The sequence below is a fragment of the Mobula hypostoma genome, chromosome 8 (genome assembly GCF_963921235.1).
Source record: "Mobula hypostoma chromosome 8, sMobHyp1.1, whole genome shotgun sequence".
Taxonomy (NCBI): domain Eukaryota; kingdom Metazoa; phylum Chordata; class Chondrichthyes; order Myliobatiformes; family Myliobatidae; genus Mobula; species Mobula hypostoma.
The window spans coordinates 63,769,550-63,791,076 of NC_086104.1; the positions used below are offsets into that span (position 1 = coordinate 63,769,550).

At 35.7% G+C, this 21,527-nt stretch overlaps 1 protein-coding gene across 1 annotated transcript; it reads left to right on the top strand.

Annotated features, from left to right (window-relative positions):
• Positions 1–375: 375 nt before the first annotated feature.
• On the top strand, positions 376–21,260 carry LOC134351148 (chitin synthase chs-2-like). Its single transcript, XM_063057263.1, has 19 exons — positions 376–428; positions 919–1,060; positions 2,758–2,937; positions 4,502–5,541; positions 6,916–7,005; positions 8,199–8,372; positions 8,493–8,679; positions 9,338–9,439; positions 10,144–10,285; positions 10,973–11,173; positions 11,667–11,951; positions 12,941–13,120; positions 14,442–14,793; positions 15,815–15,861; positions 17,283–17,347; positions 17,896–18,006; positions 18,559–18,776; positions 18,858–18,936; positions 19,782–21,260. The coding sequence occupies exons 1-19, from the start codon at positions 376–378 to the stop codon at positions 19,800–19,802; spliced, it is 3,669 nt and encodes a 1,222-aa protein (XP_062913333.1). The 3' UTR covers positions 19,803–21,260.
• Positions 21,261–21,527: the final 267 nt, after the last annotated feature.

Genomic DNA, 21,527 nt, shown 5'->3' on the forward strand with positions numbered 1-21,527 from the left:
CAACAGATTCATTTGAGTGACCAATCTTAAATTGCAGTGATTAGGTTATTTTAAATTTGGTCAATTAGTTTAGAGTTCAATAAATATGGGAATTAAATTTTTATTGTTATCTGATAGTTATTAACTGCTTTGACTTTGAGCATAAGCTTTAAGTGTTTTAACGTGAAACAAATTCATATTTAATATTTCATGCTCATTTAATTTGTGTTAAAGCTGCTCCTTTTCAGAATTATCCTGACGTAAGTGAGAGGATGAGTGTAGATGATTATGCAAAATAATCACCACACCCATCAGGTATATACAGGTTTCAATACAGCAAACATTCAGTCCAACTACTGTCCTGTTCTAAGTGAAGAGTAAAATCATTGAAACAAAATGGATAATACAGATGTAGAACTTTATGATTTGAATAGACGCCGCAGAAGCAGGTAAATTTATTTATTTCATTAATTTTTAAATTTTGTAAACAATATATAACAGAAATAGTTGACTACTTGATATCATAGCTGGTTCTGATAAATTAAAAGTGTATTTGTGCAGTTTATGATATAAATTTTGCATGTATTCACTGTTTGAGGGGGGGGGAATTTAAATGAATGAAGAGAATTAAAGAATTAATGAAATTATTTCAATAGGGTGAAGTTACTTAAATCTCTGACATTTGATTGATTTGTTCTGACCCTTTAATTAGAATTGATTTTTTCAGATTGAACACTGTAGCAATGAATAATGCATGGTAGAAATATTCAGTTTAACATTGCTAAACTTAATACATTTATGTGTTTTAGCTAAGTTTATATGTAATAATTGCATTTGAAATATTATACAAAAAGTGGAAAATTTGAACAAAAATTACAAAGTCTTAATTGAACAATGATTATCTTCAAAATTCAATATCACATTTTTTTTAAAATTTAGTTTCCGAAGAACATGGGATCCTTTTATGTTAAAAACAGTCAATGATGAAGAAGAAGTAACCAAGAAATCCATTCAGTTTCTTCAGTATACAGTCTGCTTAATCTTTGGAATTTGTGTGCTTGGGTTTGTTTTTCTCAGCAAGGTCAGTAAATCCTTAAAGAGGCACTACTAAAAATAATGAAAAACCTTGAATTATTGTTTGAGACCTTGAAAATTTGCTGTAAATTTGCTTGAGGTATGGCATCTCATTTGCAGTACATGTAGGAGAAATTGAGACGGAGCATGGTATGTTAGTTCTTGAGCTAGATCAGCAATTGGTAGCGATTATGTGGGGTTGAGTGGAGAGATTCCTATTCTGGCAAATTCCTCAGCAGCTGTTTCCCTTCTATCTGGTTATCTAGTGCAGGAAGCAACTTGGCATGCTGGTCTGGGGAAAACTGTGGTCTATTATGGTTCCAGTGGAGGAGAAACTGGAATTGAATCTATTATGATTTTCCTTCATTAAAATAATTATTATTTTTGGTGCTGCATGTTGCAAGTGATACTTATATTGAAGAACATTTACTTTTGCTTTGCAGTCCAGTCTTTATCAAGTTCCATCTGCATACCAATTTTGTTGGCATAAAGTAGTTCATTTTCAATGTAGATTAGTGGGCCACGATATAAGGAATGGCTTGTAGTTATAAGTAGCATTTAAGTTCTTATGTCTTGCATAGTGCTTTTCTATCAAATAAATACTTGTGATCCAGAAGAAGGCTCTTAATCTGAAACGTTGGCTGTCAATTTCCCTCCATAGGTGCTATTCCATCAGCTGAGTTTCCCTAGAAGCTTATTTTTTGCTCCAGTTTCTATCTGTAGTCCCCTGTGCCATGAAATATATACTACTAGAAATAAATGAAAGACAATTAAATAAATAGTCAAATAACATAATTTCTGGTTGATTTACAACTGTTGGCCAAGCTACTGGGAAGATATTTTTTCTTATTTGAATAGTGGCAAAAACCCTTCATGTCCCTAAGTCATCGGTCAAATATCTCACCTTAAAAGAAAGCACCTCCTCAGTGCTATTATGGGTTTTCAGCAAAGCTTTCATACTCAGTGCTTTTGAATGGGGGCATAGGACCCACAGCCCTTCGATTCAGAGTTACAGGCATTGCTAACTGACCCCTGGAAGATATACAAATTAGCACTGCGGAGTAGATAAACTCATTGAAACAGATTGGACAATTGGAATATGCACTTTATGGAATAACTTGCTTAGGTTCTTGTTTGATCATTTCTTATATTCATCCTTTGTTTTACAACATTTTCAAGCTAAGATGTTCTTAAATTTACTTGAAAGGGGATGAGCTAGAAAGGGAATGAAACTAGAAACAGTTTTTATTGCTTGGCATCTGTAACACAAAGGTTTTTGAAATAGTGATATGTTTTTCACTTAAATTACGCAATTTTCATGCAAAGGAAATTGTCTGGTGAACAAAATTTGCTGCAAATTTGTTTGATGTGTGACACCTCAGATGCAGTGCATGCAGGAGAAATTGAGACAGAGCCAGGTATGCTAGGTCCTTAAACAAGATCAGCAATCGGTAGTGATTATGTGGGGCTGAGTGGAGTTTCCTATTCTGGGAAATTCCTCAGTAGCTGTTTCCCTTCTATCCAGTTATCTAGTGCAGGGAGCAACTTAGCATGCTGGTCTGGGGAAAATTATGGTTTATTATGGTTCCAGTGGAGAAGAAATGGGAATTGAATCTATTTTCCTTCATTAAAGTAATAATTATTTTTGGTGCTGCATGTTACAAGTGATGCTTATATTGAAACACATTTACTTTTGCTTTGCAGTCCAGTCTTCTTTTATTGATCAGCATTTCAAACCCAAACTCACCCTTTGAAAACAAACCTTTCGCCCATCTTGTCTTGGCTTGTACATTAATGGTGCCTCATGTCTTGTCATTTGGAAAAGCCTTATGGAAAACATCATTTAAGTCATCCTCTAGTCCCCCAAAGCTAATTCTTGGCATGGTGAGTTGATTTTAACATTCAAATTTTAAAAAATCTTTCCAGAAGAACATAGTTATAGATACTTTGAACTTAAAAACTCAAATTGCATGGCAATGGATAAAAATGCAAATATCTAATTGATTTATTTAAGGGGATTGAGGATTCTGCTCAGAAAGGAATTTGAAACAAAAACATTTAACACCTGTCTACAATTACATTTAAGTCATTCTGTACTTCTAAATAAAGAATCATAAGTTATACAAATATTTTTATACATTTACTGTTAATGATTGACAACAGGTAGTTCAGAAGAAATCCTATTCTTTGAAACTGGTTTTGGCTAACTTCAGGTTAAGAGGCCAGTCATGAGTCTGAGACGAGGAGAAATTTTATCTTGGAGAACATGAAGAATTGGTAAATTTTCTATTTCAGACAGTTGTGGGTGCTGAGCCATTAAATATTTTCAAGACTGATAGATGTGTTTAAGATGATGAGAGCGATTGATTGTGTGGATTGTCAGAGGCTTTTTCCCAAGGCTGAAATGGCTAACATGAGAGGACACAGTTTTAAGGTGCTTGGATGTAGGGATAGAGGAGATGTCAGGGGTAAGTTTTTTATGCAGAAAGTGGTGAGTGTGTGGAATGGGCTGCCGGCCACAGTGGTGGAGGTGGACACAATAGGGTCTTTTAAGAGTCTCCTGGATAGGTACCTGGAGCTTAGAAAAATAGAGGGCTATGGGTAACCCAAGGTAATTTCTAAAGTAAGAACATGTTCAGCACAGCATTGTGGGCCGAAGTGCCTGTATTGTGCAGTAGGTTTTCTATGTTTCTTTGTTTTCTATGAACTATATTTTGGAACCAAATTTAGATCAAAGATCATGGGGATTGCTCAGGAAAATAGAGCTCATAGTGAAGATCAGATTACTAATTAGCTTCTTGAATGGTGGAACAAGCTTGAGGGGTCACATGGCCTAGATCTTCTCCATGTTCTTACATTCCAAAACATGTCAAGTCTGTTTTTTTGTATCTTGTGATTATGCCAAATGCAGTTGCACATTTCAATACACAGAACTTCACAATATACATCTCTATAGGCAAAGTTTTAAGCGATGTAAATAAAAATTTAGAGAGTGTCTATTTAATCAAAGTATAAAATTAAGATAAACTGTAAGATTAAGATGCTGGAAAATAATAAAGATGGAAAAGAGAAAGTTGCTAATGAGGTTTTCATGATGAGATGTCACATTGTACAATGTATTCTATTTTTGTGCTTGAGGTTCATACCTAAATGTTCCACTATATTATAACTGGATTAATATTGTAGGAGTGATAATGCCTTACTCATTATCAAAGGGCATATTGAAAATGTTTTATACAGAATTTCTGGTGCACTAAGAACTTATATAGATTTAAGACAGTAACTTCTATATCAACATAAACAAAAGTAATTGAAAATAAATGGAGCTTGACCCCTTTAACCAATAGTACATTATAATTTAGAGTTGTAATCTCTGTTTTTGTCTTCTCTCCTCCCTCCCCCCTCATTCCTTACATCCTCACCCCACCACTATTCCTACTCTTGCTAGGTATGCTTGATTGAAGCAATTATCGCACTTGCCACTGCAGTCCTTGTGCTAGTCTGTTTACCTCACTTTGACTCTATAACAAATCTGTGCATTTTGAATGGGGTCTGTCTGTTTCCCTCATTTCTACAGATATTGCTTAAATTGAAAAATTTCAGATGCAATTTGCTACCCCCGCTAATTGGCTTTGGGTTGACTTTTGTTGGCCTATTGCTCTTTATTGTGGTCCACATTCCTCAGCGGCTGTCAAAGGATACAAGATACCTCCAGATATATGTAGCCGTAGCAGTAGTTTCCCTAATACTAATATCCTTCAACTGGTGGGAAAATTTCATTTTGGATTGTAAAGTTAAACACTTAGAAAAAATAAAGGAAACACTGAATATGAAAAAAAATTTCACATATCTCTGTACCAGTGCGGTTAGGATTATAGTCACATTAGCCGTAATGGGGGCATGGATTCCAATTAAAAAGTATAACTGGGAAGATCTGAAAACAGTCTCTGAAATTGAATTAAAAACTGTTTTGAGTCTCTTCGGGATACAAGCATGTTCTTCTCTCCTATACTACTGGTTTAGTATCCTAGTGTGTAAAATGCATGCAGTCAAACGGAGCTTTATAGTGCCATCTATATTAGCCACACCTCTGGTATTTATTGCTATTTTGATCATGCTCTATGATAGCTCTAACAAGTATGCTGAAGGAATTACTTTTAATCTGACCATCTTCTGCAATAGTTTAAACTTTACCAATGAAACTAATTCTGTACGGATCCTATTTTTGGAAATCCCACAAAGCTTTTGCAGAACACAGGCAATCTTAAATACCAGCAATGTTGGGTTGGGACTATTTTTCTCAGCAGCTGTATGCTTTTGGCTTGGGCTATTTTTCTCAACATTCTACGTTTGGAACCGCCACTTTCAAAGGATTGAACGGACATCCCATCTCTTTGTCCGATGGCTATATGAAGCTGCCTTCATGGAACAGTCAATGCTGTTGAACACACGGGCCCAGGATAAGGTGGAAAACAAGGAATGCAAAAGGTACACTGTTAGAATTTTTCACAGCTATAATAATGGAAAATGTTTCTTTCTTCAGATTTATATAGTGCAGGAGGGTGGTTACATCCGATACACTTGATTTCACTGTTACAATTCTACTGAAATTTCCTTTTTCATGCTGCCTTATTGAATAACCGCAGTAAATGCCAAGTAAGGAAATATCGTCTCATTTCATGGTTTGGTTAATCCTTCCCCAAGGGGAATTTCTTTGGACAATCACAGCCAAGTTTAAAGAGATTCTTTTCACACTGTGGTGTTTAAAGTGCGGCAGAGTGGTAGATAACAAATTCCCACCATTTTTTGAAATAAGACTTTACAAAACGTACTGCATCTATTGACATAATGTGACCTTCATTATGTGGAAAAGTAGCATGCATGGGCAAGTTTCTCTACAATGAAACTTTTGGAAGGTACAGGGCTAGCCGGAGAAACATTTTGTCCAATACCTTTCCCTTTCAAAGTTTTCTGATAGTTCATTCCGTAATTCAGCTGAACTTCAATTATACTTCCCCAAAACGCAGTAGATAGCAGTGAATAACTGACAATTTTAAATTGTATTAATGTCAACATAATATTATTCTGATGCTAAATAGTAAAATCTAGCAATTTCAACATCTGTAATGCAAGTAGTCACAACGTACTAGTGGTAACTGTAGCACAAAGCCCAGAGGTCTTTTTCTGTGATCCTGCTCTGTTGAGCTTTCTCTTTGGTTTTAGGCTGCAGCTCCAAGAGAGAATATTCTAGGATCCTCTTGCTGTCTTAAGGATTTACAGTTTACCCCACGAAGCTTTCATAAGAATCTAAAGAAAATTATACTGAGGAAGTTAAAGTAATCATATTCCTAAAAGCACGCTCTTTAATAGTATTGGAGATGAGGTGCAAAATGCTTAATGCTTAAGATGAATTCAAATACCTAATGGAGAATGTGCTTACATCATAATTGGGGTGGGATGGGGATAAACTATTCTGATGGACATGCCAGGAGCTAATAGTTTCAAGAGTGGGGGGAAAGATATAAAGGGGGAGATAAAGGAACACATATATTAGATTTTTCTTGCTTGTTTTCTGACCTTTACATGGTGAAGTAGCATTAATTGGACAAAGATTAAGAAAAAAATGGCTCCCTATAACATAGAAACATAGAAAACCTACAGCACAAGATAGGTCCTTTGCCCACAAAGCTGTGCCGAACACGTACTTACCTTTGAAATTACCGAGGGTATAGAAACATCTAGGTAAAAAAAGTGTAAAATAATTTCCTCAGAGGTTTATTGATTCAAATATCAACACCATATTTAATTTACATTTTTATGCATTTTGTAAAACATACTTAATTTTCACAATTTTTTAAACAGGAAATCAGATCATGTCATGATCTATCTGTGTGCAACAATGTGGCATGAAACAGTGGATGAAATGGAAAAAATTCTTTCCTCAATATTCAGGTAAATGTAGAAGAATTGTTTTCGGATACTCTTTTCAAGGTTGCTTGTTCACTGATAGACTAGACTAGACAATTTGTGTGTGTGTATGTATAATTGCCTGAAACAATGCTTACACGTTTCAATCATTGTAAAACTTGTAGTTGAATACTTTTGCCAGGTATATTGATAGGTTGCGCCTCACAAACAAATTCCTGAGGCTTCAACTAATTTATTTGAAGTTGTTTCCAGACCTCATCTGTCTCAGGCATAAATTTCTATTATGAGTTTTTTTTATGCATCTTCAAATGTCATAAAACATGTTTTGAGCTTTGGTGCCATTTATCACTGAACGTGGACTGATTGTCAGTGACATGTTCCCTTAAAGTTGGCTGCATTGATGAGAAATAAACTAGCAAATGAAAGATCAAATATTGATATCTGGGCATGAACAACTCTTGCAGATTGGATAGCTGATTGAAAAGCAGGTAAAATGCCCAAATTACTGAGTCTCACCCACGGTGGAGAAACAAACTAAAATTTAATATGATATGCATTTCTTAACTGATTTTTTTTTCTCTGGGAAGTTGTACCAATCTTCAGTCTATGCATAATTACTGCACTGTCTAATGTCTAATGTCAAATGATGGTCATCTTGAAGTGCTAGGAAACTAAAGTTCTAAGGTCTGTTTAGAACTACCACAAATGGTATTTTCCTCCAATCCACTTAATGTTCATACTGTTCCAATGTACTTTTGTTCTTCCTACTTTGGCTTGGAGTTTTAATATGCTATTTTTAATGTACTATCACATTCCATTAGTTGCATACTACCCCTCCTCTTTATGGAGGGAGCCCCATCACACTGCTCTTAACAACTCAGTCCGGTGATCAGCCAGCAGATGGGGGAGTACTCCAAAGCTGGAAACTGGTTATTTCTAGCCTGCCTTCATCTCCTAAAGATTTTCAACAATGCTCCATGTGGTGCCCCAGGATAGCACTGACAAAGATCAGCAAACAAAAGCAAGTGACATTCTGGTGAAAATTATGAAATTTGATTGTTAAAAGTGCAATGACTTTACTTTTGCATAGTCTAGTTACCATACATAATATATGTTAACGGAAATTATTTTTGGCACTCACTTTCAAAACAAGGAGTCATATACTAACTACTTCCACAATGTATATGCAAATCTCATTTAGCCATTTGTCTTTGCAGGCTGGACAAATACAAACCCCATGCTGCAAAATCACATAAAGACAATTTTGATTTTGAAACGCATATTTTCTTCGATGATGCATTTACTTTTGTGGATACAAATGAAAATGTGCAGGAAAGAGTTGTGAATGAGTATGTGAAGAACCTTGTTGACACAATGGAGGATATTTATAGGTATTGGAAATAATTTATATTTGTTATGAACCATGATACTGCAGAACGAAATAATATAAATTTCAATTTCAAGAAGGCACATGCTGTTAAATTTCTGGAAATATATCATTTGTTAAACAGGATATTTTCACGTGAAAAGCGCACTTCCACGGAGGAAGCGGAACAGGAAGATGATGAATTTGTGAGGCAATCTATAATGGAGACACCGTATGGTGGAAGAATCAGCTATACACTTCCATATGGAAACACCCTGCATGTCCATATGAAAGACAAACAGAAAATCCGACACAAGAAGAGGTGGTCTCAGGTACAGCTAAATATTGAGCGACTTACGCTTGATGTCCTAGAGGCACAAGATGGAAGTGTGATAAAATAGTTTTCTGTAAACCTGAAGTGTGCAGCTTCAGCTTCTCAAAAGCTCAACAGTGTCAAGTACAAACATTTTACTTGGTTATCAACTCTTTTACCCACTTGAAACTGCACCATCAATGCACACATATAAATTATAACAACTAGAAAGCATTTGACACTAAGATTTAATGGGCACTTTAATTGGTGAATTGGAAAGTGCCCATCAAGCAAAGCCCATGACCTCTGGGAAAGAATTTCAGCAATTAGGATCAAAGTTGACTTTTACATTAACAACAAGGCTCATCTGCAAACTTCTTAAGGTTTAGTAGAAATGCAGCAACTAAATGTGAAATCTGATTTGATGTTTTTGACTCATAGAAATTGTTAATAATGGCTGAGAATTGGTAAAATCCACTTCCATAGATTCAGAAATGCTGAATAGCATTTGAGATTTGAAGCCACATTCAACTCTTAGACAGTTCATAATTTATCTTTTGGGCAACCTGAAAAAATGTTTTATATTTAATGGTTTATGTAGCAAGAGTGATTAATATGCGTGTATTTTATTGTATGTCCTGCCTGTGAATGTCAACATTCTCTACATATATTTTCAGATCATGTATATGTATTATCTGCTGGGATGGAAGCTAAGTAGGAAGTACACCACCTTGTCAGGAAAATCTGCAGATGAAGTATCTGGTGAACTTCCCTTACTGGTGAGGATTGTGTTTTAATTTCTAGAACCTAAAAATGAAGATTGTTACTTATCAGATACATAGGATTAGAAATTTGCCATTGGTCACTTATGCAGTATAGATGTAAATTCACTTTGCTTTTGCAGTTTGGTCCTTTTGAATTGTGTAGCATTTCCAGCTCCAACTTCCTTGCCTATTTTACACATAGATCAAAGTGTAATTTCTAATTGGTGACTGTCTACCAGCTTGCTTTGAAGAAGTGGGCGATTCTCAGTGAGGAAATCAGCCTTGAGTATTAACTGGCAATCCTGCCCAACTGAGTTTTCAGACCTCTTGAAACCTGTCAATTCAAGTCAGGTGAAGATAACCTTGAAGAGAAGCTGAGTGCCTTTGGCCAGGCAGAGTAGGAGTACTTCTTTCCTGCCCTCCAGATGGACTGGAGTCCTCCTTCTCACACAAAACACCTGGTAATAAGGATTTTAAATTCAGCTGGGACTAGAGTCCCTACAGATCAGTAACTGCTCACCCAAAGCGAAGATTTGAACTCACACACTCCCTGCTTCGAGCTGTGACCTGCTCCGGGGTTTTTCCTGACCAACACCATCAAACAAAGCCCATGGCTTCTGGGAAAGAACTTCAAGCAGGTTTCACATGTGGCCCTTTATAATTCATTTGGGAACATGCCATATTTTAATTTGTTTTTATTTGTTTTATTTTGCTTAAAGATTGAGAAGGAAAACACCTATATTCTGGCATTGGACGGAGACACTGACTTCCAGCCCTCAGCTTTGATTTTGCTTGTTGACAGGCTGAGGAGATATCCACACGTGGGGGCTGCATGTGGTAGAATACATCCAACAGGAGTTGGTATGATGCTAACTACTTTACCTGCTTAATGATCTATCTTTACTTCTGACACAGTATATAATATAGATAATACGCAGGATCATACATGTAACATTATTATCACCGATTATCACCAATTCTTTGTTCATGGTCAAAGAAAATTGTTCTATGGTATTATTTTATTTGAAAAGAAAGATTCCAATCATGTTTACTGAGTTAAAACAATTGACCCATCAGCAATGTATGGAACAAATTCTGTGATTTGACACATTGAGAAAGATGAGTAAGTTTAGGGAAACTTCTAGCCCCCTAGGAATGGGAGAATGGCTCAACATGAGGATAGGTTAGAAATTATAAATTGGAATTTGAGCTTAATCCCCTGTAATTATCCATACTCAGGCTTAACCATAATGTGTTGAGTTGGTGAATCTATTATTTAGAAAGTGTATGGATTATATGCATTAATACATAATTGATTACAGGGTTTCACAATTATAATAATATAAATTTCAAATTGTATTAACTTTACGTACAAGAAAGTTCCAGCTGTATAGTAACAAAGGCTATGTGCGCAGGAGCATTTCAGTTACTGCACAGCCGTGCACCCACGTGGTTTAGAGAGAACAGTGCCTGACAAGTATCAAATTTAAAACCTCAACAAATTTATACAGAACAGTAAACTGGAAGTTTTTCCTCTTCCTCTCAAAGGTCCTATGGTGTGGTACCAGAAGTTTGAATATGCTGTTGGTCACTGGCTCCAGAAGACAGCTGAACACGTGTTAGGCTGCGTGCTGTGCAGTCCAGGCTGCTTCAGCTTGTTCAGGGCAGAGGCTCTAATGGATGACAATGTTGTGAAAAAATACACCACCAGGGCAACCGAAGCGCAACATTTTGTCCAATATGATCAAGGTAAAATTAACACATATAATCCTTCTAACTTTTGGTTATGCACTGAGCTGGAATCTTTTATACCTTATCTTGATCTATTGTTATAATTTTGGCAGCTAGTTAATAGTATTTGTATTGTTTGGAAAAGATTTTTTTACTCTACCAATTCCATGTACATTGAAAGATTTGACAGGCTTCCATGCTAGTTCTATCATGTTGCTTATAATGGAAACAAGACCATTTAAAACAAAGATTTATTTGAAAAGTGGAATTTGTGAACATCCTCCAACATGAAGAGATAATGTAAACTGACAGGGCAAATAGATCAAGTTTCAGTACTGACTATTTGATGTCATACAGCAATAATAGACTAGAGACTGGAACAATCATTAAAACAAACAAATTGGAACTGTATGCAGAAGTCTGAATCAATCTGGCTGAAGGTATTCTTTGATTTAATTTATCATAGCTCAAGAAATGCTAATCATTTTTATTTGTTAATATGTAACAATAGGAGAAGACCGTTGGCTATGCACACTATTGTTGCAACAAGGATGGAGAGTGGAATACAATGCAGCTTCAGACGCCTACACAAATGCACCACAAGAATTCAAGGAATTCTACAACCAACGACGCCGTTGGGTACCATCAACTTTAGCAAATACAATTGACCTTCTGGATAGTGCGGCGGAAACATCAAAGAAAAACCCTTCAATTTCAAAACTCTACATGCTGTACCAAATTGTTGGAACAGCAGCTTCAATTCTGGGTCCCTCCACTGTGGTCTTGATGATAGCAGGTGATCATGCACTAAATGCAATATTTTCTTACTAATAACTAACGATAATACACTACTTGTTTATTTAATCACTCCTTGTTTTATTTATGTGGCAATTTTGTAAAATTGTCACAAATTTAGCTGTACACAGTAAACATGACATAGATTTTTTTCTTCTGTGTCCCATTATGAGGGTTCATATTTTGGAATTCAAACACAGATTTATTAATCCAATTATAAAGTACATTAAATTCCAGAAAGGCCTTTGGCTCCAGTTACAGAAATAACACCATATCAATAGTAGATTTATAATATATATATATATATATATATATATATATATATATATAGCCTCAGAGTGAGATGCACACCTCAGAATGTCCATCATGAAGAATTTAAGCAAAAGCTCATGGTTCGATGGGAGTGTCAATTGTCTTTGATGCTGTTCTGCTGTTTCCAACCCCTAATTTTCATCAGTAATGCTTCCTACTTAAAAACATCATTGTGTCATACATCAGATGGAATGTGAAATCTGAATTTGTCATTTTCACTAAATAAATAAAGTCATGAAGTCAATGTCCACTTAAACTTTCCACTCACACTGATGCCACATAGTCTTCAGAAGGTATTAATGTTCCATTTTACAATACGGTAATATAACAAAAACTCACAAAGAACTCAGCAGAGATGGGCAGAATGAACACAAGATAGTACCTGTATTAGTGAAAATTGTAAGATGATTGAAGACATGAACCAGAAATTTGCTTGGAATTGCCACTGCTCTATCACTACTAATTTGACAGATTTAGAGAGAGAAAGCCTTTGGGGTAAAGTCATAGTTGCCCAGCAGGAGTAACTTCAGGAAATTCTTGCTTGTAACCTGATATGAAATACATTAGATGATTATACATTGGATCGGTAAAAGAAAATCAGAAAACTCATTAAATATGACACTCTGCCTTTTTATTACTCAATGGAGATGACTATTTCCTGTACAATATCTTTTACAGGATCATTTACCTTTGTGTTTGGTTGGAATGGAAATGTTGCCCTGGCTCTTGGAGTTATTCCTCCAGCTCTTTATATACTCATCTGTTACCACGTCAAATCTGATACTCAGATCAATATTGCTGCAGTTCTGAGCATCTTATATGCTTTTCTAATGATTGCAACAATGATGTCCATCATTGGTGAGTAGTATCTTTTGTTATACTACTGGATTTGTTTGATAACATTTATGTTGCATATCAATTGTCCTTGTCAATATACTTTTGTAATTAATTATATTAAAATATGAGTACATTAGGTTAGTTTTTCATGTTGATATTAATATACTGATTTAATTTGCGTTAATCAATCATCATTGTTATCCACTAAAAAGAGGTACTACAAATAATGCTGTGGCAGTGGAGAGAGATCAAAGCATTCTTTTATCATTTGAAGTTATCAAATCAGACAGTTCTGTCAAAATTCAGTTCCATTGCAGTAAAGACATAGTTATTGCTGTATTGTAGATCAACTGCTGCCTACCATGTTGATCCATTATATTCTTACAGCACTTAGTTTAATCCTAAAAGGCACCCTGTTTTGTTACTGGAGCGCCTTCCACTTTCCAGACACCATTCCCTATTCCCTACCTAGACATCCAGAGCAAGCAAAAGGAAGACTGAACTAAAGTGATTACCTGTACTTTATTATTGAATTAATTTGTGACTGAGGGTTCAGGCTACATTTTGTGACTGTCTGCCATATCTTCATTTAATTTATTAGTATCATATGTTTGCCAATAAACAGACAAGTTGCATTATTTTCTTTTGTACCACTACCATACCTTTAATTTCCCCTAACTTTCTGTTACCGCTGCTTTTATTGGTAGGTATAACCATATCAGTATTTAATTACCAAACCAGAGGGCGTGACAGTCTTAAAATTATTACTCTAAATTTCAGCAGACCTTTCAATTTAAAATAGCAACATCTCTACTCAATTTCAGGAAGAAAGCCGTTAACTTACACAGGTAGAGAAAAATGATGAGGGAAAATATAACACAATTACTGATGGCTGCTAGAAAAATGCATCACCTTGGTTAACTCGTCTTCTTAAGGCTCACTTAATGACATAAAGGATAGAGCACAGGATTATATAGGTTAGAACAGGTTCATCAGCCAACACTATCTACGCCAACCATCATGCCTATCTGCACTAATCCCACTTGCGTGTAGATACTTCCATTTCTCTCTGTACCCTGGTCATTCAAATACCTGGTCCAGATGTCACATAAATGTTGTCACTATTGTGAGTGAGAAACAAGCCTGTCTAATCCATTATTAGACAATTTCAATACGGATTACAATAACTTCTTTGTTGATTGTAGACTGTAATTTGACATTTTTAGGTATATAAGAAGCTTCATGTGAATGTATTTACAAGTTTCATTTGTTAGGAAAGATGAGTCATAAACTTGTCCTTTACTGTTGTCAAAATTCTAATATAATGTTTTGCTCCTTTCAGGTGAGATGGTCAGAGAGCAGACTTTTATCACACCAACTGGGTTGTTCTTCATCTCTATGATGATCCTTTTCGTCTCAACAGCACTGCTACATCCCCAGGAATTCCACCTTGTTTTATATGGAATGCTGTACATAATTTGCATTCCAAGTGGATACCTGCTATTGCCAATTTATTCTATGGTGAACATGAATAATGTTTCTTGGGGCACTCGTGAAGCAGCCTCCTCAAAGAAACAGACCAAAGCGAAGCCGCAACAAATTAAGCGATATGAAAAGAAATGCAAGTGCATCTGCTGGGATGTTGAACTTGTAATAAAAGAGGATAAAAAGGAAGAAATTCGACAAGTAGACAGGTATCTCACTTGTTACATTGACAATAAAGTTAAAGGGCACTTAACTTCTAAAACTATTTTAATGACATATCTTATTACTTGCTGTTCTCTATTTTAGATCTTTTTTTTGGAGATGTGGGTTAAGCTGTATTTTGATTGATGTGTTTTCTTTGGTTTTGTATTTTCTGCTCAAATTGTACCTCAGAAGTTTAAATGGCTAGGTTCAGTTCACGCATCCATGAGGCTATTGAGCCGGAGGGGATATTTTCACTCACCTATCACTGAACTGTTCGTACTGAAAAAGACTCTCTTCCAAGGACTCTTCATCTCATGTTCTCAATAGTTATAGTTTATTTATTTATTTACCCACCCATTTATTTATCTATCTATCTATTTATTTTAATTTATTTATTCATTATTATTTTCTCTTTCTTTTTGTATCTGCAGTTTGTTTTTTTTGCATGTTGGTTGTTTATCCATCTTGCTGCATGTGGTCTTTCTATTGTGTTTCTTGTATTTACTGTGATTTCCCACAAGAAAATGAATCTCAGGGCTGTGTATGGTGACATTTATGTACTTTGATAATAAATTTACTTTGAACTTTGATATAAGGTTGACAACTTCTGTTTCATCACAAAGTTCTTGCATTTTTTTTCACTACATTGTTTGGAAGCTTAAGATCAACAATGGATTAGTTAAGAGTTATCCTGAGTTTGGAGATTGCTAACGTGAATGTGAGGGAAATAAAGAATGTTAATGACCATTTCTTCTTACATACTGTAGTTAAAAGAATTATCTATTTTCTTTTTGCCTTCCATGACATCTTTCCATTATGCACAGCCTTCCATTCTCTTTGTGTTTGGTTGTTGAGAGGTTCATCCTTACTTTGCTCTTGATTGTAGATCTCTGTTGACTTTATTTATTGGGAAGATTGACTTGACTCTTCCGGCTTGTCCAAAACTTATTTTTGTCTTCTTGCATTATTTTTCTTTTTGGTGTCATAGCATCAAACTGTTCAAGTGTGTTTTCATTTTATTTCCAGTAGTGCAACTGATGAAGTAGAAGAATTGGAACCCAGAATTGACGAAAGTGAGTATTAATACTTTTTAAATAATTATGGGAATCTCCGACTGCAGCAGTGAGAGAATTAAGATGTCCTTCAACACTCCCACCAGTTGGTTGGCACAGGCTTTTAGAGCTCTACCAGGTACACCATCAGAGCCTGACACATTTACTCGCAGGCTTTCCCCTACCTCTCTCGAAAATCCTTTTGATGTGTCAGCCAAGACATTCACAACATGGACAAGGGAACATGCTGGCATACTTACTTAAGTATTCAGTTAGCTTCATCTTAATTCTATTTACTCATCTTGTTTCCATTACTCTTAATCTCTTTATAAATCCATTAATCTCACTTCTGATACTTTCTGTTGACTTTACCTCAAAGGCTTTTTGGGGTTGAGAATTCTAGATTTCACATCTTCTTTGACATCAACCCCACACAGGCTTCATCTAATTCTAAAGTTCCACATCATATGCTGGAATTGCTTTAATACTCTCCATTTAGGAAGACGAATAGCTTATTTCCAGCCTCAAAAGCAATCAGGATTTTGAGCTACAACTTTCCAAAGGAAAATGTAAAAGGTGTTGGGTGTGCTGGATCTGGGCTGCTGCCCGATCTTGCCATCAGTGCTTCCCTCCCATTCGTACTAAACTGGTTTGAAATCTGACTGAACCCCTGGAACCTGGATGTGACCAACAAAATATCAAAAGACCTCGGTATGGATGGCCCTATGCCCTGTCTTGAAAATTAACTTGTCAAAGTTGTCAAGAAAGTTAACATTTTTTGGGGTAATTTAGAAATGATTAACATTCATGAAAATAACAAAATGCCAAAAAAATTTTTAAAAAGGCACTTCATTTACACAGGCCAAGAATACCCTATTCAGAGAAATCTTCCTCTGATCCTACAGCAGGCCTAATTTGGCATAGAATGATGTCCCTTAGCAAAATGAGTGACTGTCACTGGGATTTCATCTGTCGTTCAGTAGTACCAGGCATGTGGGAGACCCACTTGAAACATTGGTCTTAATTCAGTGTGGATGGCTGGGTACAATTGACTCATAACATGCTGGAAGAACTCATCAGGTCAGGCATCATCTATGGAAAAAAGTAAACAGTTGAATTTTCGGGCCGAGACCCTTCATCAGGACTAGAAAAACGAGATCTCTTTTTTCCCTTTGTTCCAGTCCTGATGAAGGGTCTCGGTCCGAAACGTCGACTGTTTTCTCTTTTCCATAGATGCTGCCTGACCTCCTGAGTTCCTCCAGCATGTTGTGTGTATTACTTTGATTTCCAACATCTGGAGATTTTCGCTTGTTTGTTAACTGGTGACAATAAACCTGATTCTGACTCTGATTCTGACAATTGGCTCACCCAGTTTTGATGCTTGACTGATCCAATTGCAATGAGCCTGAGAATAATCTTTTTCTTTTTTTTTTATTATATAGACTGGATTTACAAATTGCAAAAGGAGTCTGTCCATATAGATTTTGTTCAAAAGAATCTTGATGAAGTAAGTATTCCAAATCACCATACTCTTGGTTTCTTTTGGAGTGAATTTGCTATTTATTATGACACAGAAAGTGGCCATGCAGTCCCTCAGATTCCAACAGCTTAATGTCAGCTTCTAGCTGAACAATCCTACCAGTCTTATTCCCACCTCTCCTTATTTAGCTCATGATTGCAGCCTCTTTTCTCTTGCATGTCCATCAATTCATCCTTGATTTTTTTTTGCCACTAACCAACTGTGTATGGGCGAGGGATCATTGACAGTGGCTAGTTTGAATACCAGGAAGTGTCTGGGATGTGGGACGAAATCCGAGACTTGGACAGAAACTTGCACAGTCCTTGGGAGGAGAGCATGCAAACTCCACAGCAGGATTGAATCTGCATTACTAGAAATGTGACTCTGTAGCACTAACGTGACACTGCTGTGTTTGCCTTAAAAATTCTGCCATATAATGTTGCATGTAACTATTCACCTGCATTATAAAGAAAATATGATAGATGCATAGATCAATTGAGTCAAACATTTTATCCATGATATTCTCTAATCTGTAGAATGAAAAACCATTCTGGAATGATCTCATTGAGGCGTATCTTAAACCAATTGATGAAGATAAAGAGAGACAGAAGGAAATTGCCCAAAATCTGAAGTCCCTGAGGAACAAGGTAGGGATTGGTTACAAATATTTGATCTGAATCTGATCACCATTTTGATTAAACATAAATGTAAAATCTTGTGAATTCATTTTAGTGTGGAAGGATGAAATAACAAGGGAGCTGCAAAGACAGAGAAATAGGACAGTCTTTAAGAGTCTAAAGTTAGGAAGGGCCTGTCATCCTCCAACTTGGCCTATTAAGCTCAATAAATAAAATAGGCCAACTATTATTTCTATGCATTCTTGCCAGAAGCTTGACCATTGTGCAGAATAACTCCTAAATGAAAGAAAAGCAGAATGCAAGAGTCTTTAAGGTAATGGATGAAAGGACACATCTTATATGGCTTCATTCCTTGAGTAAATCTTTGCTCCATCAGGCCATGAATTGGAAAATTGCTGCAGCAGAAGTGTATAGCTGATTTGCACAGGTCAGTAAATCAATAGCTCCCACAGAACACCCACACCAAGTAGTTCAGTTTATTTTTGATCTCATTCTAATCAAAGGAAAAGATTGTGTATATTATGAAGCTTGGTTTTAAACAATGTCGTCTTCTTTTTCTAGGCCACTTTCCTATTTTTCATCATTAATGTTCTGTGGCTTGTTTCAACATTCTTTCTGCAACTGATTGGCCCAGATATACACATAAAGATCCCCAAAATCCTCCCAAATGGCAGCCTCTCGGAAGCTGAATCTCTAGAAGTTGAGCCAATTGGTTTTATGTTCTTGATATCATTTGCTATACTGCTGGGAATCCAATTCGTCACCATGTTGTACCACAGGTATTTATCGCAAATTACTCTGTCTTACATTCAATCGATCTGATAGTGAGCAAATAATAAGTGATATTTACTATTTTACAGGATTAATACCCTCATCCACTTCATTGCGTACAAAGGAACTGAAGTGAAACCTCAAAAGACTGTTGGAGCATATCAAAAGGTAAACCCTGATAAATTTCACTATGCTATGCCATCGAAAGACTTCAAATCAATTCCATTACTATTAAAAGTATTAAATCTAATGATAGCCCCCTGCAATCTTTGAGTCCAAAAACACAGGATAACGTTAACTTCCGTTGATTAAATATAGAAATCCAAACATGGATAGAGTGACAGCATGCCACTGACCAGCTCGTCTCTGATGAGGACTGAGTGCTGGGAAGTTCCTGTACTTGCCTCATAAATAAAGGAACACAGAAAGTTAGACCTGGCTTGGAGTAAGCAAGGCTCTGGTTTTAGAGTTGTTTTTGTATCAATTAAACATGCCCAGTGAATCCAGGATTAGCTCTGAGAGATGCTTTCAGTAATTTTCCATCAACGTGTCAAGCACGGAAGATAACAATCACATGTGCACAGTCTTATTGCTTCAGCTTTAACTGTTAGATATTTTCAAAATATGAGATACTGACTTCATGCATTTTATTTTGTTATTCCTCTTATTTCACTTTATTACTGTTAGTTTTTCTTTCTAGTTTGATTCTGTATTCATTACTTGAAAGTATGTTTTCTTCTCAGTTCTTGCACTCCCACTTACACAATTTGATTGATTTACATGTAACACAGCCACTTACCCTGTTCTGCAGCCTCCATTTCTCTGGCTGTAATCTCAGCAATTGCAACACAAGCAAGAAAGAGGCATACAGTAAAATAACACCACTAAATCTACCCTGAAAATAATATTTTCCTGCCATGTAATTTACCTGTTATTTCTAAAGAAAAAAATACTTTTAGGCATGAAATCTGAAATGAAAGTTGAATCTTAATTATTTTTTTCTTTTCTTTTAGCATAAAGATTTCGAAGATTGACATTATATAGAAGATAAATCAACAGAGCTGGAGAAGAATTGAACTACAACTTGTTGTTTTCATACTTATACCAGCATTAACTGTTTGAAGTTCAACTGCATACTAATCATGTTCCTAAATGGATATTTATGAAGTAAAAACTGGCGACCCATTAGTAATTAGTAAGAGGCCATTACAAATAGAACTAGATTGATTAGAACTGCCTGTTACACACATATATGAAGTGAGCACCCGGTTGGCAACATGGCTCCCTGTGAGAGGTGGAAAACCAATTCTCATCCACAACTCAGTTCATCCCTTGAGTTAACATCTGAAGCCTAGACTACAGGCTGCTGCTGAAGGCATGATTGGTGTCTACTAGCTACTGACTCTCAGTAGAAATTGACTGTACAGCCTCTGTCCCAGGCAGATGAAAACTAGTCAACCAAATTTACATTTTTCGGCCATCAGTCTAAGAAAACAGCTTTGTACTAATTTGGGGATCACTTAGACTCTGACTGCATAATTGATGACTGAATCGTACTGACATATTGTTAAACCAGTGCTATCAGATTTGGTTAATGGCCTTTACATCTATAATTAACTCAGCCACGTAGTGAATATTTTTTAAGAACACAATTTTCATTAACAAAGCATCTCAGGGATGACCAATATATTTTGTGGATGTAAATACTTATCTTGATCTATGTCAAACTATAATATTCCATATATGACAATCTAATTAAAGAAATGAGGTGAAAATTTCATCTAGATACATTCCACTGCAAAACTTTATATTATGCATGGAAATATTCCTTTTTAGAACACAAACTTGTGCCACTAACATCATCAGTCTTCCCTCATTGTTCCTGTTTGTTTATTGATGCTTCACCCAACATTCTTGTTCTGAACACTTACAATGACAGCAGAAGTCAGTCTTGTGTTGAACCGTATTTTGCTGTTGTGACAATCAGCTTTGGGCAAGGTGAACATAATTTGCCCAAGTCAAAGGATAAAGAGCAGCAGTTGATAAATAAAAGAGCAATGATTTATTGTTGGACTGGGATGATTAGCATCTTTATAGTGCAAAAAACATCCAATGGTCTTTCATTGTATATTAGTGCAAGAAGATAAAGATAATTTTGTACACAGGTGCATGTGCACAAGCACACTCATAAAATGAAAGTGCATTATGCCAAATGAACAGAATTATTAATGTGCAATTGCAGTAGTCTTCAACTGATCATGAATTAGTAGAATTTAAACTTTTGCACAAAATGGTCAGTTGTTCCAGTTTCTGTTTACTATTATCTCGTAGCTATAGAATATGTAAAAGAAACAAAAATGTTAATTTATTATAAATAACACAATAAATGTGCTATCAATTAAATATCTTTTTATATCTATTTGGTTTTGGAGTACAATTGTTTGGTGTATTTTGGTATATTTCACAATTGCAAATGGTAGGAAATACTCATGTATAACATAGAGCATTACTTCAATTACGGTTTTCAAATGCATTTTAAAATTCTATCAATGATATTTTAAGGTACCAAATGATTCTTGTTTCCTCTAGTTGATAGAACTCTTCATTTAAGTAAAAGCATAGATTCTGATATAATATTTACTATTGATCACTTTTAATGTCTCTGACATACACAATTAATTCAATTTTAACATTGGATGAACAATGCATTTTAAGCTTTCAAAGTTTATTTGTCAATAAAATATGGTGATCACATTTTT

Excerpts from the sequence above, each read along its gene's own strand:
- LOC134351148 (XM_063057263.1), top strand. The coding sequence starts at position 376 with ATGGATAATACAGATGTAGAACTTTATGATTTGAATAGACGCCGCAGA. Across the intron at positions 1,061-2,757 it reads GGTTTGTTTTTCTCAGCAAG|TCCAGTCTTCTTTTATTGAT; the intron begins GTCAGTAAATCC and ends TTTGCTTTGCAG. Across the intron at positions 11,952-12,940 it reads TGTGGTCTTGATGATAGCAG|GATCATTTACCTTTGTGTTT; the intron begins GTGATCATGCAC and ends TATCTTTTACAG.